Source organism: Dermochelys coriacea, chromosome 4 (assembly GCF_009764565.3).
Source record: "Dermochelys coriacea isolate rDerCor1 chromosome 4, rDerCor1.pri.v4, whole genome shotgun sequence".
Lineage (NCBI taxonomy): Eukaryota > Metazoa > Chordata > Testudines > Dermochelyidae > Dermochelys > Dermochelys coriacea.
In genome coordinates this window covers 143,908,517-143,921,513 of record NC_050071.1, presented here as the reverse complement: position 1 = coordinate 143,921,513, position 12,997 = coordinate 143,908,517, and the positions used below count along the sequence as shown (strand labels likewise).

General features: G+C 50.9%; 1 protein-coding gene across 5 annotated transcripts in view; it reads right to left on the bottom strand.

The window, feature by feature from the left end:
- Nucleotides 1-12,997, bottom strand: part of HSPA12B (heat shock protein family A (Hsp70) member 12B) — a 77,424-nt gene that overhangs the window by 54,351 nt on the left and 10,076 nt on the right. For 2 of the 5 annotated variants that reach the window (XM_043512866.1, XM_038400816.2), the window contains exon 2: nt 7,424-7,484. The exons of 1 other annotated variant lie outside the window; for it this stretch is intronic. In XM_043512866.1, coding sequence (XP_043368801.1) covers nt 7,424-7,484 — 61 coding nt within the window. Of the gene's footprint in view, nt 1-7,423; nt 7,485-9,056; nt 9,076-12,775; nt 12,891-12,997 lie in introns of those variants that run through there. 2 more of the 5 variants (XM_043512867.1, XM_043512868.1) reach the window with 2 other exon arrangements.

Here is a 12,997-nt window from a genome sequence, read left to right as displayed (position 1 = left end):
GCGGATCAGAATGTAGGAAGCTTATCTGGGAGTCAGGATGGCAAAAACGTCAAGTTCCAGGAGCTTAGAACCCATCCAACCAGCGACGCCGGCTTGGGATCAGCAGAGATTTTGGTTCTGAGGAAGGAAAAGACTTATGTTTTGCTCACTGAACCACATGAGCTTAGCTCCACCTCCTTCCACTGGCCATAGAGAGGCAGTTCTAGTCCAGTGAGGGGCAGTGTGGCATAGTGGGTTGAACTGCAGGCAGTGGTCTCCTGCACGGTCATCCTAGCTCTGTGACACTGATTCAGTTTGTGCAAGTCACGCCCCTGCTCTGTGTCTCAGTTTCCCCACCTGTAATACAACCACTGTGGTGAGGCTCAACACATTCAACTTCGGGAAAGTTATTTGAGCGTTGTCAGAGACTGCCCATGAGCCACGTGTCCCTGGGGAAGACGCTGACACCCCTTTCCCTGCACCTGAAACCAGATCTGACTCAAGTGTCCCTGGGCAGAAATAAGCAAACAACAAATAAAAGTGCCAAGGAAAACTGAAAGCCTTTGGGAACTGCCTGACACAGTCAGACACAAATAGAGGTTGCATTTTGGGGGAATGCTGAATCTACTGTACTTCTGTGGCCACACATTGCCATAGTATGAGTGCTTGAACAATCTGTGACGTAGAACACCTCTATAAGGTAGGGTGGTGCTGGTATTCTTCTTTTATCGATGGGGAATTGTGGCCCAGGGAGAGTAAATGCCTCGCCGAAGAGCAGGGAACGGAATCAAGCTTTGCCAAGTTTTAGGTTAGCGCCTTGCTGGCTGGACCGTAAAGGTTCAGTCTCCGTAAAGGCTGCTGGCTGAGAGGTGAGCTCATTGCATGTATCCGTATCGTGAGCTGACAGGTGTCATGCCTCGCCCAGGTTAATCAGCAGAGTGACTGCACAAGCAGATTTTGTACTTTTCTGAACATTGCTCTCGATTCCTTCTGGGACTAGTTACAGATACTCGCTACTGTCTGGGCCTAGAATCACTGCCTGACAAGACATGGCTTCATTCCATTTGTGCCTGTTTTCTAAGTGGGTTTCACTGTTGCCCGTGTCCGTGGCATTAATATTTGATTTTAAACAAAAAGGAAAAAGTCAGTCAGGACTTTTTACCTTAATGGGAAGAGACCAGCCAGGTGGGAACTGTGCGGGGGGTCAGGGATGAACTAGGAAACGCTTTAATAAATCATTGCTTTGAGAGCTAGAGACACCATGAAACAATTTTGTCTGGGGCGGTGTCTCTCCAAACAAACCGTGTGACAAAGCGCTGTGCGGGGTTATTGTAAATAATCCAATAGCAGAGCTAAATAAGAAGTCATCCTGGTGGGTGCAGAGACATGTCAAGGGAGAGAGTGGAGTGTCTGCAGTGAGATGGGACTCAGTAAAGGGTCCAGAGGTTGGGGGAGCTGCAGAGAAGAAGATTCTTGCTCTAAGAGGGGGTGAGATTGTGTGATGGGGACGGAGAAGAGGTTGGTTCTGGCCGAGACAGCAGGGAAGGGAGGACAAAAAGGATGGTGGAGCCGGATGGAGCTGGTGGGTTTTCGGAAAGGTGGGCAGCTTCTGGTTGTATTCTGAAAGGAGGAGGCAGCCCGCTAAGGTGGTAAGGACAGGGGTCTGGAACTCTGCTTCTCTGTGCATGGGAGAAGGTGGGCTGGACACTGGAGAATGTCTGACTGTTTGGAGCACAGTAGCACAGAGAGGGCACAACTGAGATCAGGGCCCCACCATGCTGGGCTCTGCACGCGCCCAGTGTGGGAGACAGTCTCTTCCCCAAACAGCTTGCAATCTAAAGAGGCAAAGGAAAGATCTCCCCCATTTTACAAGCGGAGGGGAAGGCACAAGAAGAGGAAGGCCAAGGTTACACAGGGCATCTATGCCTGAGCCAGTATTGGAACCCAACTCTCCAGAGTCCTACGCTAGCACTTCAGCCACAAAACTCCCCTTCCTTTTTCTGCTGGCTGGACAGAGCCAAGTACCTGCAGCTCCCACAAGCTTCAGTGGATGTGGCAGGCTGTGGGGCTCAGAGCCCAACACACCAACAATCAAACACCACGGTAGGCTGGAGGAAGACAACAGTGGGCAATGGGCAAGAAACATGGCTCCTGGGGGGCTGGCGGGGACAAGGTTAATATTGCATGAGATCTGCTCTCTGCACCCATCATTCCTGTTTGCTGGGGTTTTGGCCATGGTAGCAAATGTTTTTTAAATTCCTAGTGGCGCATTAGCTGGTGTTTGTGTCTGCCATAAGACATGAGAAGATAGGAGTCTAGTAAAGAAGCCAGCTCAAGGAGCTGCTCTGGTAGCTCCAGTGGCTTTTAGAACTAGCAGCCACAGCTTCAAACCCTGCTCTTGGCTCAGGCTAGTGGGAGAGGAACTAGCCTAATGTTACAGACTGACCTAGATCTGAGCCAAACACAGTCAACCTGAACCTGATCCGAATGTCGAGTCATTTTCAGAACTGACCCGACCCTGACACTTCCCCCCAGGGATGATCCTCCGTCTAGGTCCCCCAGAGGATGGGCAGATTCTCAACTAGCAGTGCAAGGATCTCTGAATGGCAGAGATGGTTCATTTCTCAACCTTCTGGCTGGAACACAGATGTCCTCCTGGACGAGGGACCCTGCGCATTTGGAAAGACAGCCCAGAATAACAATGACCAGCTCCAAATAACACGGTGGTGTGGGGGAAGCATGTGGTACCAAATGAAAAAACCCTGCATTGGAAAAGGCCCAGGTAGGGACCATCGAATTGTGGAGGTAAAAGCGTGGTTTCGCAGGTGTGTATTGGAGAGAGGGCTTTGGATTCTTTGATCATGGGATGTTGTTCCAGGAAGAAGGATTGCTAGGAAGAGTTGGGATCTACCTAACGAAGAGAGAGAAGAGAATCTTTGCAGGTAGGCTTGCTAACCTAGTGAGGAGGGCTTTAAACTAGGTTCACCGGGGGATGGAGACCTACTCTTAGAGGTAAGTGGCGAAGTGGAATACCGGGAGGAACAACAAGGAGGAGGGTGCAACAGGAGAGGTCTCCTGATTCATACTGAGAAAGTAGGGCAATTGGCTAGTCATCTTAGGAGCCTTTACACGAATGCAAGAAGCCTGGGAAACAAGCAGGAAGAATTGGAAGTCATGGCACAGTCAAGGAATTATGATGTGATTGGAATAACAGAGACCTGATGGGGTAACTCACATGACTGGAGCACTGTCATGGATGGGTATAAACTGTTCAGGAGGGATAGGCAGGGCAGAAAAGGTGGGGAAGTTGCATTGTATGTAAGGGAGCAGTATGATTGCTCAGAGCTCTAGTATGAAACTGGAGAAAAGCCTGTCGAGAGTCTTTGGGCTAAGTTTAGAGGTGAGAGCAACAAGGGTGTTGTCATGGTGGGCGTGTGCTATAGAACACCAGATCAGGAGGAGGAGGTAGATGAGGCATTCTTCGGACAACCAACAGAAGTTTCCAGATCACAGGCCCTGGTTCTCATGGGGGACGTCAATCACCCGATATCTGCTAGGAGAGCAATACAGCAGTGCACAGACAATCCAGGAAGTTTTTGGAGAGTGTTGGGGACAACATCCTAGTGCAAGTCCTGGAGGAACCAACTAGGGGCCGTTCTCCTCTTGATCTGCTGCTCACAAACAGGGAAGTAGAAGTGGGTGGCAACCTGGGCAGCAGTGACCATGAGATGGTCGAGTTCAGGATCCTGACACAGGGAAGAAAGGAGAGCAGCAGCATACGGACCCTGAACTTCAGAAAAGCAGACTTTGACTCTCTCAGGGAACTGATGGGCAGGATCCCCTGGGAGGCTATTATGAGTTGGAAAGGAGTCCAGGAGAGCTGGCTGTATTTTAAAGAAACCTTATTGAGGGCGCAGGAACAAACCATCCCGATGTGCAGAAAGAACAGCAAATATGGCAGGCGACCAGCTTGGCTTAACAGAGAAATCTTTGGTGAGTTTAAACACAAAAAGGAAGCTTACAAGAAGTGGAAACTTGGACAGATGACTAGGAAGGAGTATAAAAATATTGCTTGAGCATGCAGGGCTGTAATCAGGAAGGCCAAAGCACAACTGGAGTTGCAGCTAGCAAGGGATGTGAAGGGTAACAAGAAGGGTTTCTACAGGTATGTTAGCAACAAGAAGGTGGTCAGGGAAAGTGCGGGCCCCTTACTGAATGGGGGAGGCAACCTAGTGACAGAGGATGTGGAAAAAGCTGAAATACTTAATGCTTTTTTTGCCTCTGTCTTCACAGACAAGGTCAGCTCCCAGACTGTTGCACTGGGCAGCAAAGTATGGGGAGGAGGTGAGGAGCCCTCAGTGGTGAAAGAACAGGTTAAGGACTATTTAGAAAAGCTGGACATGCACAAGTCCATGGGACCGGATGCAATGCATCCGAGGGTGCTGAGGGAGTTGGTTGATGTGATTGCAGAGCCATTGGCCATTATCTTTGAAAACTCATTGAGATCGGGGGAGGTCCCGGACGACTGGAAAAAGGCTAATGTAGTGCCCATCTTTAAAAAAAGGGAAGAAGGAGAATCCGGGGAACTACAGATCAGTCAGTCTCACCTCAGTCCCTGGAAAAATCATAAAAAGAAAAGGAGTAATGGAGCAGATCCTCAAGGAAACCATTCTGAAGCACTTGGAGGAGAGGAAAGTGATCAGGAACAGTCAGCATGGATTCACCAAGGGCAAGTCATGCCTGACCAACCTGATCGCCTTCTATGATGATATAACTGGCTCTGTGGATATGGGGAAAATGGTGGACATGCTATAACTTGACTTTAGCAAAGCTTGATATGGGCTCCCACAGTATTCTTGCCAGCAAGTTAAAGAAGTATGGATTGGATGAATGGACTATAAGGTGGATAGGAAGCTGGCTAGATTGTCGGGCTTAATGGGTAGTGATCAACAGCTCGATGTCTAGTTGGCAGCAGGTATCAATCGGAGTGCCCCAAGGGTCGGACCTGGGGCTGATTTTGTTCAACTTCTTCATTAAGGATCTGGAGGATGGTGTGGATTGTACCCTCAGCAAGTTTGCAGATGACACTAAACTGGGGGGAGAGGTAGATAAACTAGAGGGTAGGGATAAGGTCCAGAGTGACCTAGATAAATTAGAGGATTGGGCCAAAAGAAATCTGATGAGGTTCAACAAGGACAAGTGCAGAGTCCTGGATTTAGGACAGAAGAATCCCATGCACTGCTATAGGCTGGGGATTGACTAGCTAAGCAGCAGTTCTGCAGAGAAGGACCTGGGGATTACAGTGGACGAGAAGTTGGATATGAGTCAGCAGTGTGCCCTTGTTGCCAAGAAGGCTAATGACATATTGGACTGCATTAGTAGGAGCATTGCCAGCAGACCGAGGGAAGTGATTATTCCCCCCTATTGAGGACTGGTGAGGCCACATGTGGAGTATTGCGTCCAGTTTTGGGCCCCCCACTACAGAAAGCATGTGGACAAATTAGAGAGAGTCCAGCGGAGGGCAACAAAAATGATTAGGGGGCTGGGGAACATGTCTTACGAGAAGAGGCTGAGGGAACTGGGATTGTTCAGTCTGCAGAAGTGAGGGGGGATTTGATAGCAGCCTTCAATTACCTGAAGTGGGGTTCCAAAGAGGATGGAGCTCGGCTGTTCTCAGTGGTAGCAGATGACAGAACAAGGAGCAATGGTCTCAAGTTGCAGTGGGGGAGGTCTAGGTTGGATATTAGGAAAAACTATTTCACTAGGAGGGTGGTGAAGCCCTGGAATGGGTTCCCTAGGGAGGTGGTGGAATCTCCATCCTTAGAGGGTTTTAAGGCCCAGCTTGACAAAGCCCTGTCTGGGATGATTTAGTTAGGGTTGGTCCTGCTTTGAGCAGGGGGTTGGACTAGATACCTCCTGAGGTCTCTTCTGACCCTGATCTTCTATGATTCACTGGCCCACAAGATGGTAGTGACGCCATCCCAAGCATGTGCTACATTACAGAAGGCAAGTAGCTGTCAAGCTCTTTCACTCTACAGATCCCACTCCTGGGCCATTTTCTCTGCATATCTTCCTCCCCCGCCCCACTCACACACACCCTGCCGGGTTCTCAAAATATTCCATGCAGGCAGGACTCTGCGGCTCATGGCTGATCCACAAGCCAAGTGCAGCCGTAGAGTATTTCCTATGATAACATTTCTTTTGGTGGCTACAGGCTCTTCTGGCTTGTCTTCAGGCTGTTTATTAACTAGAGACTAAGCCAGGACTGCAAAACTTGGCACAAAAGTTTGAACCTCACCGAAACGTAGAGTTGTCGATTGCCAAGGCTTGGGTTTGGCCAGGTCTAGAAATTGAGGCTAACTGCAAAATGTGAGTGTGCATAAAACTCCTTTGCTAGATATTGGGTTGGTTTGGCTCAGCCCCATCTTTAGAGTCCTCAATCTCTGGCTCTCTCTTTCGAACCACACCCCGCTCAGAGGGCAATGGTTTTGTAACAGAAGAAGGCTGTTTGTGGGAGGCACTGTAATAAAGTGAATGTGTAAAGCTCTGCTCTACATCCTTGCATCGGTGATGTCAAAGAATCTTAGAGGTAAACTCAATCTGTTTAGTTTAACCAATAGAAGGTTCTGGGGTGGACTTGATCACACGCTGTAAATACTACATGGGGAACAGAAATTTGATAACAGAGGGCTTTTCAGGCTAGCAGACATTGGTACCACAGGATCCAATGGCTGGAAGTTGAAGCTAGACAAACTCAGATTGGAAATAAGATGCAAAGGTTTAACAGTGAAGGTAATTAACCACTGGAACAAGTTGTGGTGGATTCTCCATCATGGGTCATTTTCAAATCAAGAGTGGATGTTTCCCTAATTCAGACATGAATTAACCGAGGGCAGTTCTATGACGTGTGTCACAGAGGTCATGCTAGATGATCACATTGGTCCCAGCTGGTAGAATAATCTACGAGGCGCTGGAAAAGAACTACTAGATTACAGCACATTTTGGTGCTCTGACCGGGCTTGTGGGAAGAGCCCTGAGCTCTGAAGCCTCCACCCCTTCCTGTGGGTGATGATTCCACAGCCCAGGAGAACATCTTGCTGTCAGGAGTGTTTCCCTGAGGTTAAGCCTAAATTTTCCTTTTCTTAATTTTGTCCCTTTGCTCCCAGGTTTCTTTCCATGGACCACATCCAATAATTCCTTTAACTAACAGCATGCCAGCTATCATCCACTAATGCTTGTCTCTACCATATCTAACTACCTAGAAACCTACAATCAAAGTGTTAGACGGGATCGTCAGGGTCATCTATTCTAATCCCCTGCCAAGATGCAGGATTTGTTGTGTCTAAACCTTCCAAGACAGATGGTACCCAGCCTAGGTACTTACATGGCCCTGACCGCCAGCCCATCTGAGTACCATAGTATCCGACCCACAAATAAGTCTTACCTATCTGGAGAGTGTGCATCCCAGGATCTAGGAAGGTCGACATCTTCACATACCTTCCTGGCTGCAAATTCAGAAGAACGCAGGGGTAAGCATTGTGTCCTGTGTGAATCATGCTCCTGAGATGCCCTTGAGAAGTGTTCACTGCATCCCCCACTAGTGGCTGTTCCACAAAGAGGACAACAGACGACTACCACTGCTACCTAATGCAGTTACTCCTTTAGCTCAGCTGGATGTGGTTTGTGCTTTGGTGCTGAAAGTCCTGCGTTCAAGTCCTACCTGAGGATGCGGATTGTTACAATTGCACTGACTAGAGATGGACCAGTCACCACGGGGCAGAGAACCTCTAGTGATCAGATGGGAAATCTCAGGACCTTCTGGGTTTGGCCTGGCATCTGGACCAGGCTAGGGGCGTGTTGGGGCATGTGTTTCTGAAGCAAAGACACTTAGAACTCGTCTATACTAGAAAAGTTGCACTGGTTTGACTAGAACGTGATGAGCACTAGTGAGAGTGATCTAAGGGTGATGCTGCTTTACGGGCGCCCGCAGTGGGGCTTCGCACAGGTTTGACTAGGTCGCTTTGGTAACACCAGTGCAACCGCCCTAGTCGAGAGAAGGCAATAGCATCTGTCAGACAGAAAGGCATGCAGTGCTCTTGCCTTGCTACAACCTGTTCTGCAGACCCTGACCCTGCTCCCCACCCCACCCATGGCCTAGGGGCTGATGAGGAGAGAAATCACCTTGGGTGCCAACCACCAGGGGGTGCCGTATCAATGTGCTTCCCACTCCCCCCACCCCCCCGCTCTGATTGGCCGGAACTTTAAAAACTATTATTAACATTTTTGCTTGACTGATTGGCTGGCTGTGGGGAATTTTGGCTTGGCCACTGCGGTGGGGGTGGGTGGTATGAGTTGGCTCTGTTGCATTGCCTCTCCTGGTCAGGCAGCCCTGCTGCAGCCCTGTGGATCTTCCCTAGGCTCCTGGCCTGGCACTTCTCCTGCCTTGCTAACCTCTCGCCCTCCGCTTCCCGCTCAGAGCTGTGCCCCACGGCTGCTCAGGACCCCTCTCTGCAGCTGTGCTATTCCTATCACCTCCCTCCAGCTGCTATTTGTCCCCCCCTCACTCAAGGGATGTCTGTGAACGTTCGCACTGGGGGAGCCGGGTCAGGATTTCTGACAGCCCCGAGCTATTTTGCTTTGAGACCGTCCCAACTGGCTGGCGATCTGTCTAACATTCCAGCCCCGTCCCAGCAAACTGCGCTAGGTCTCCCGTGATGCCTGGGCTGGATTTCCCGCAGGCCACCTCTCTTCAGTGGTTTCAAAGTGCCGGCCATGGACAAAGAAGAGATATTCACGGGAGGAACGAATGAGGATGAGGAGTGTAGCAGGGGGCCGTCCTGGAGCACCAGAGCTGGGTTTAGGCCGGCTTCCCCCAATAGCCAGTTCCAGTCCTGATTCACAGAGCCTCTTGGGTCAGGGGGCCCACAGCAGTCTGCTCTCTCCCCTCCTGGCCTCTTTAGAGGCATCCCTCTTATGTATGCTCCAGGCCTGATCTGGCCCCATGACCTGCCTATCATGTGATTGTGATACCTGGGGAAGGAAACTAAAGGAATCACAGGTGGGGCTGGACCCATTACCTCTTAAAGGGACCAATCTCCCTGGTACAAGGCACACTGGACTCCTGAGTGGAGCTGGAGAGGGAAACAGAAAAGTGTTTGGGCTGAAAAGTTTTTGATTGTCAGGTTTTTGGCACAAACTTGCACGTTTTCTCTTTAAAAGTTTTCACATTTTTGTTGGGAAAAAAAATCAAACATTTGTCAGCCAAAAACTGTTAGTTTTCAGGTTTTGGAAAGAGCTGTTTTTCATGCAAAGAGTATTTTGCACGAAAAATATCGATCAGCTGAACTCTTTCATTTTCCTGGCTAATATCCAGGCTTGAGGCTCTGCAGAAGATTAGAACAAATCACGCTGGATGGTTCAGGGGCTACTGGGCCGGCAGATTGTCATGTGTGCCCGCTCCTGAAACCCTGACCCTGGGCATGAGAACCGGGATTAGCTATTCTGGGAGGAGGCCTTGTCCGAAGCCAAACCCACCCACCCACTGATACTCAGGCAGCCAGTTTCCAACTCCCAGCAGCCCCATGAGGAAAAGCCTTGTGCTAAAAATGGTAGGTACCAAGCCGTTCCCTAAGCAGCTGCATTTCCGCTCTGGCAGCCCCTGTTGCCTTGTAAATAAAACGGTTGATGAAGCAGGAGGGGAAGGAATGAGCCCCACGTGGCCCAGGGATCTAAATCTGCCACCAGGAATAAAACATGAGCAGTAAAAGAGGGGCTGTCTGTTGAAAGCTTACAGTAGGCTGGGGGCTGATGCTTAGAGAAAGCTGGTCTGCAAACTGAAGGACACTCTGGTGAAAAGATTGTTTCTCAGGAGTTGAGTAGCTCCTTTCCAACAGGCCGGCCTGAGAATCGCATCCTGAAAGCTCAGTGCAAGGTTCCTCTGGGAAGAAACAGCTCGTCCAGACTTGGCAAGTAGCAATACTCTCGCTGCAGCTTATCACGAATTATTGCTGGATGTTTGTTCTGGCAACCCCTGCATCACACATCCATGGAGAGCATGCAAGGCGACGGACTAGAGCGAGTTAGTCTAACATGTACCGTGCTGGGAGGTGTCAAAACAATAGCTCCTCGTGGCTTTAGCCACACTCACTCTCCCCCTATGCAGAAGGGACAAGCAAAGAGAAGATCAGTACAGCGATACAGTTTAGCGGGGTCATGGAGAAGTCCTCTGAGCCCACCCTCCCCACACCACTGCTGGCCACTAACATTCTCCCATTGGCCGCGCGTGAAGCAGCTCTTTCTGGAGCTCACTGCTGCTGCTTCTGGGTTGGCCAGCAGGGATCGCTCGAGGTGCAAGTCCAGGAGCTAAGGATGCTATTTCCACAAGGTTCCCGACTCCTGCTGATTTCTTTCTCCTGGTGCTTCCCTCCCCCCAGAAAGTGAAGCTTTTCATTTGGATGATAGGGAAACACTTTGTATTTACTCCTGTGCATTGTAGCATGACAGGACGGGCTAGCAAGGCGGGGAGCTCTCAAGGCGGGGAGCTCTCCCACGCCGCTGGGGCAGAGGCCAGCATTGGCAAGGAAGTGATATGTTAACTCTAGCAGGCCTGACTGTCAGGTATCCCTAGTCCTCTTCACACGGCTCCGGCAGGAGCATCAAAGGGAGAGAAAGCGGCCCCCTGGGAAGAGCTCCCTGGCCAGTGCAGAACTGGCATAATGGCCCTGCTTCCAGCCCCCGAGCGACGGTGTGCCATAGTTCTCTGCATGCTGCATATTTTCTGCTTCCTAGGTCATAAGGATTCACCTGCTTAAGATTGTGTCTCTCTCTAAGGGGGTTTAAAGTCCCCTTTCCCCTTTTGTTCTCGTGCCAGGAGCTCTGTAACTGAGAGCTGGTGCTGCTAGACAGCAGTCGTGCCAGGCTGGCCATCCGAAGGAAGGGCCATAAACCACAGACACACCACATGGGCTGTGATCCTCTTGGATCTAATGAAATACACCTGCAGGGTCAGGGCTAGTTCGCACTGGGCCACGAGGGTGCTGCAAGATGCAATGCTGAGTTCTCATCAGGGCAGGTGCTTTTCTTTGAGGCAGTAGCAGACGCAAGGCCCTGGGAGAAGAGATCTAAAACCAAGGTCCTGGTCTCTCGTGTCCAATAACAATCTCATGGACTGCCCCTCCCTGCTCTGCTGGGGTACCTCAATCCAGACCTCCCGCCCCCCCCCTGCTACCCCAACCCTGCTCCCCTTTGCTACAGCTCAGCGAATGCACCTCGGCATTGACCATGCAGCGCCAACTCCAGTCCTGGGCTCCCACACATCTCCCTGGGTCCCGTGGCCCTCCCCTCTCGCCCACCGTCGAATTCCTCTCGGGCAGAGAGCACCTGGTGGCTAAGCTTCTCGCTCTTGACAGACTCGGATGAGACCCGAAAACTCAGGTTCCCTGGGAGCAAAAGCAAACTGGGAACGCCAGTCTTGCGAGGTAGAGGTTGCTGCCTGTAACCCATTGTGGTTGTTACCACGCCATCAATACCCGCAGGAGGGTGGAGCACCAAGTCCTGTCCCTAGGCTGGGAACTACATGGTGTCTTTGGACTCTGCATGGTCCCTCCTTGATCTGCCATCCTCTCTCCACCCGGGCTTGGTTTTATGTCTCTGGCAGAGGCTGCCTTGCTTATTGGAGCAGAGACCTGCGGAGGCCGTGGGGTCGGGGCCCAGAGGGGGAGGGAGAGACTGCAATTAAGGAAGAGTCACTCCCACTTTCCAGCAGCTTTGGATGCAAGCATGGCTTGTTCTGGGGCCCACATAACTAGCACTAGCACTGCCCCTCAGTACAGTTGTTCCTCATGCGCCCAGCAACAAGGGCGTCCCGTGGCATGAGCCTCACAAGGGGGAAGACTGAGGTGTTATCTCAAGGTCTGTCTGGAGGGTAAATGAGGGTTTTCTCTCTGTCCTCTACCGAGCTCCTTACTGGGGAGGGTTCCCTTGTATGCCCTACAGCATGCATCTGTGAATACACACACAAAACCTCCCATCACACCTGTGCACAAGCACACTGTCCCCTCCTGCACAATCAGCTACTCACAGACACCACCTCACACAGTCCTCACCACGCACCCACCATCTATCTGCACCCACACGCACAGCCACCGACACGCCCGCACCTACCCCACCCACGATCACCTCCACACAGCCTGCAGCTGTACCTACCTGCCCCCCCCAAGTCACGCCATCTCTTCTACACACCTGCCCGGCCCAGCGCACACACAGACACATGTGCCCACAGGTGTCACACAGCGGCTCGGCTCCACCCAGCACGAAGCACCGGGGGATAGGCCCTCAGAAGTCCTATCGACACATGAGGGTGCACAGAATCTGGGAGGGCATGGTCACTCGGGTTGGGCTTTGCCGTGCCGTTAACCTGGAATGTGATAACTCTGCCGGGAAGACATCCTCTTCCCTGTATGAGCACTCTGGAAATCTCAGAAAGAGGGGATCCTCAGAAGAGTATCCCCACCCCACCCAGCACTTGCTGCTTTGGATCAGGTTGCAAATAGTTACGAAGCAACATTTCTTAGAGCTTTATAGTATTTCTGCTTCCATGGAAACCAGCGAGGGAAAGGGAAGTCCGAGCTGGGTGGGGCAGAAGGGTGAGGCAGCTGGACTGAGCTCCCGAATAAAGCAGGGAATTAGGAGCCACCTCATGCACTAACAAAAGCCATCTCACTGGCAGGGGAGGCATCGTAAGGCATAATTAATCAGTGCATGATCGTTGCTCTCAGATCCAATACTATGGAATTACAAAGTATTCTTTGTGGAGAAGCTCCTTGGGGCCTACAGAGGTTCAGATCCAGCTGTAAAGTTTGCCCGTCTAAAGTGTTTGATCTCCTGTCCCAATCAGCAAGAATGTCTTTGCCCTGCTGGGACAGAAAAGCCTCAAATCCCCAGTGTGAAATTAACCAGGGAATCAGGTTTTCATCGGCCATTTGTTTGAAAACATGTTGCTTTCCTGCTGGCAATGACT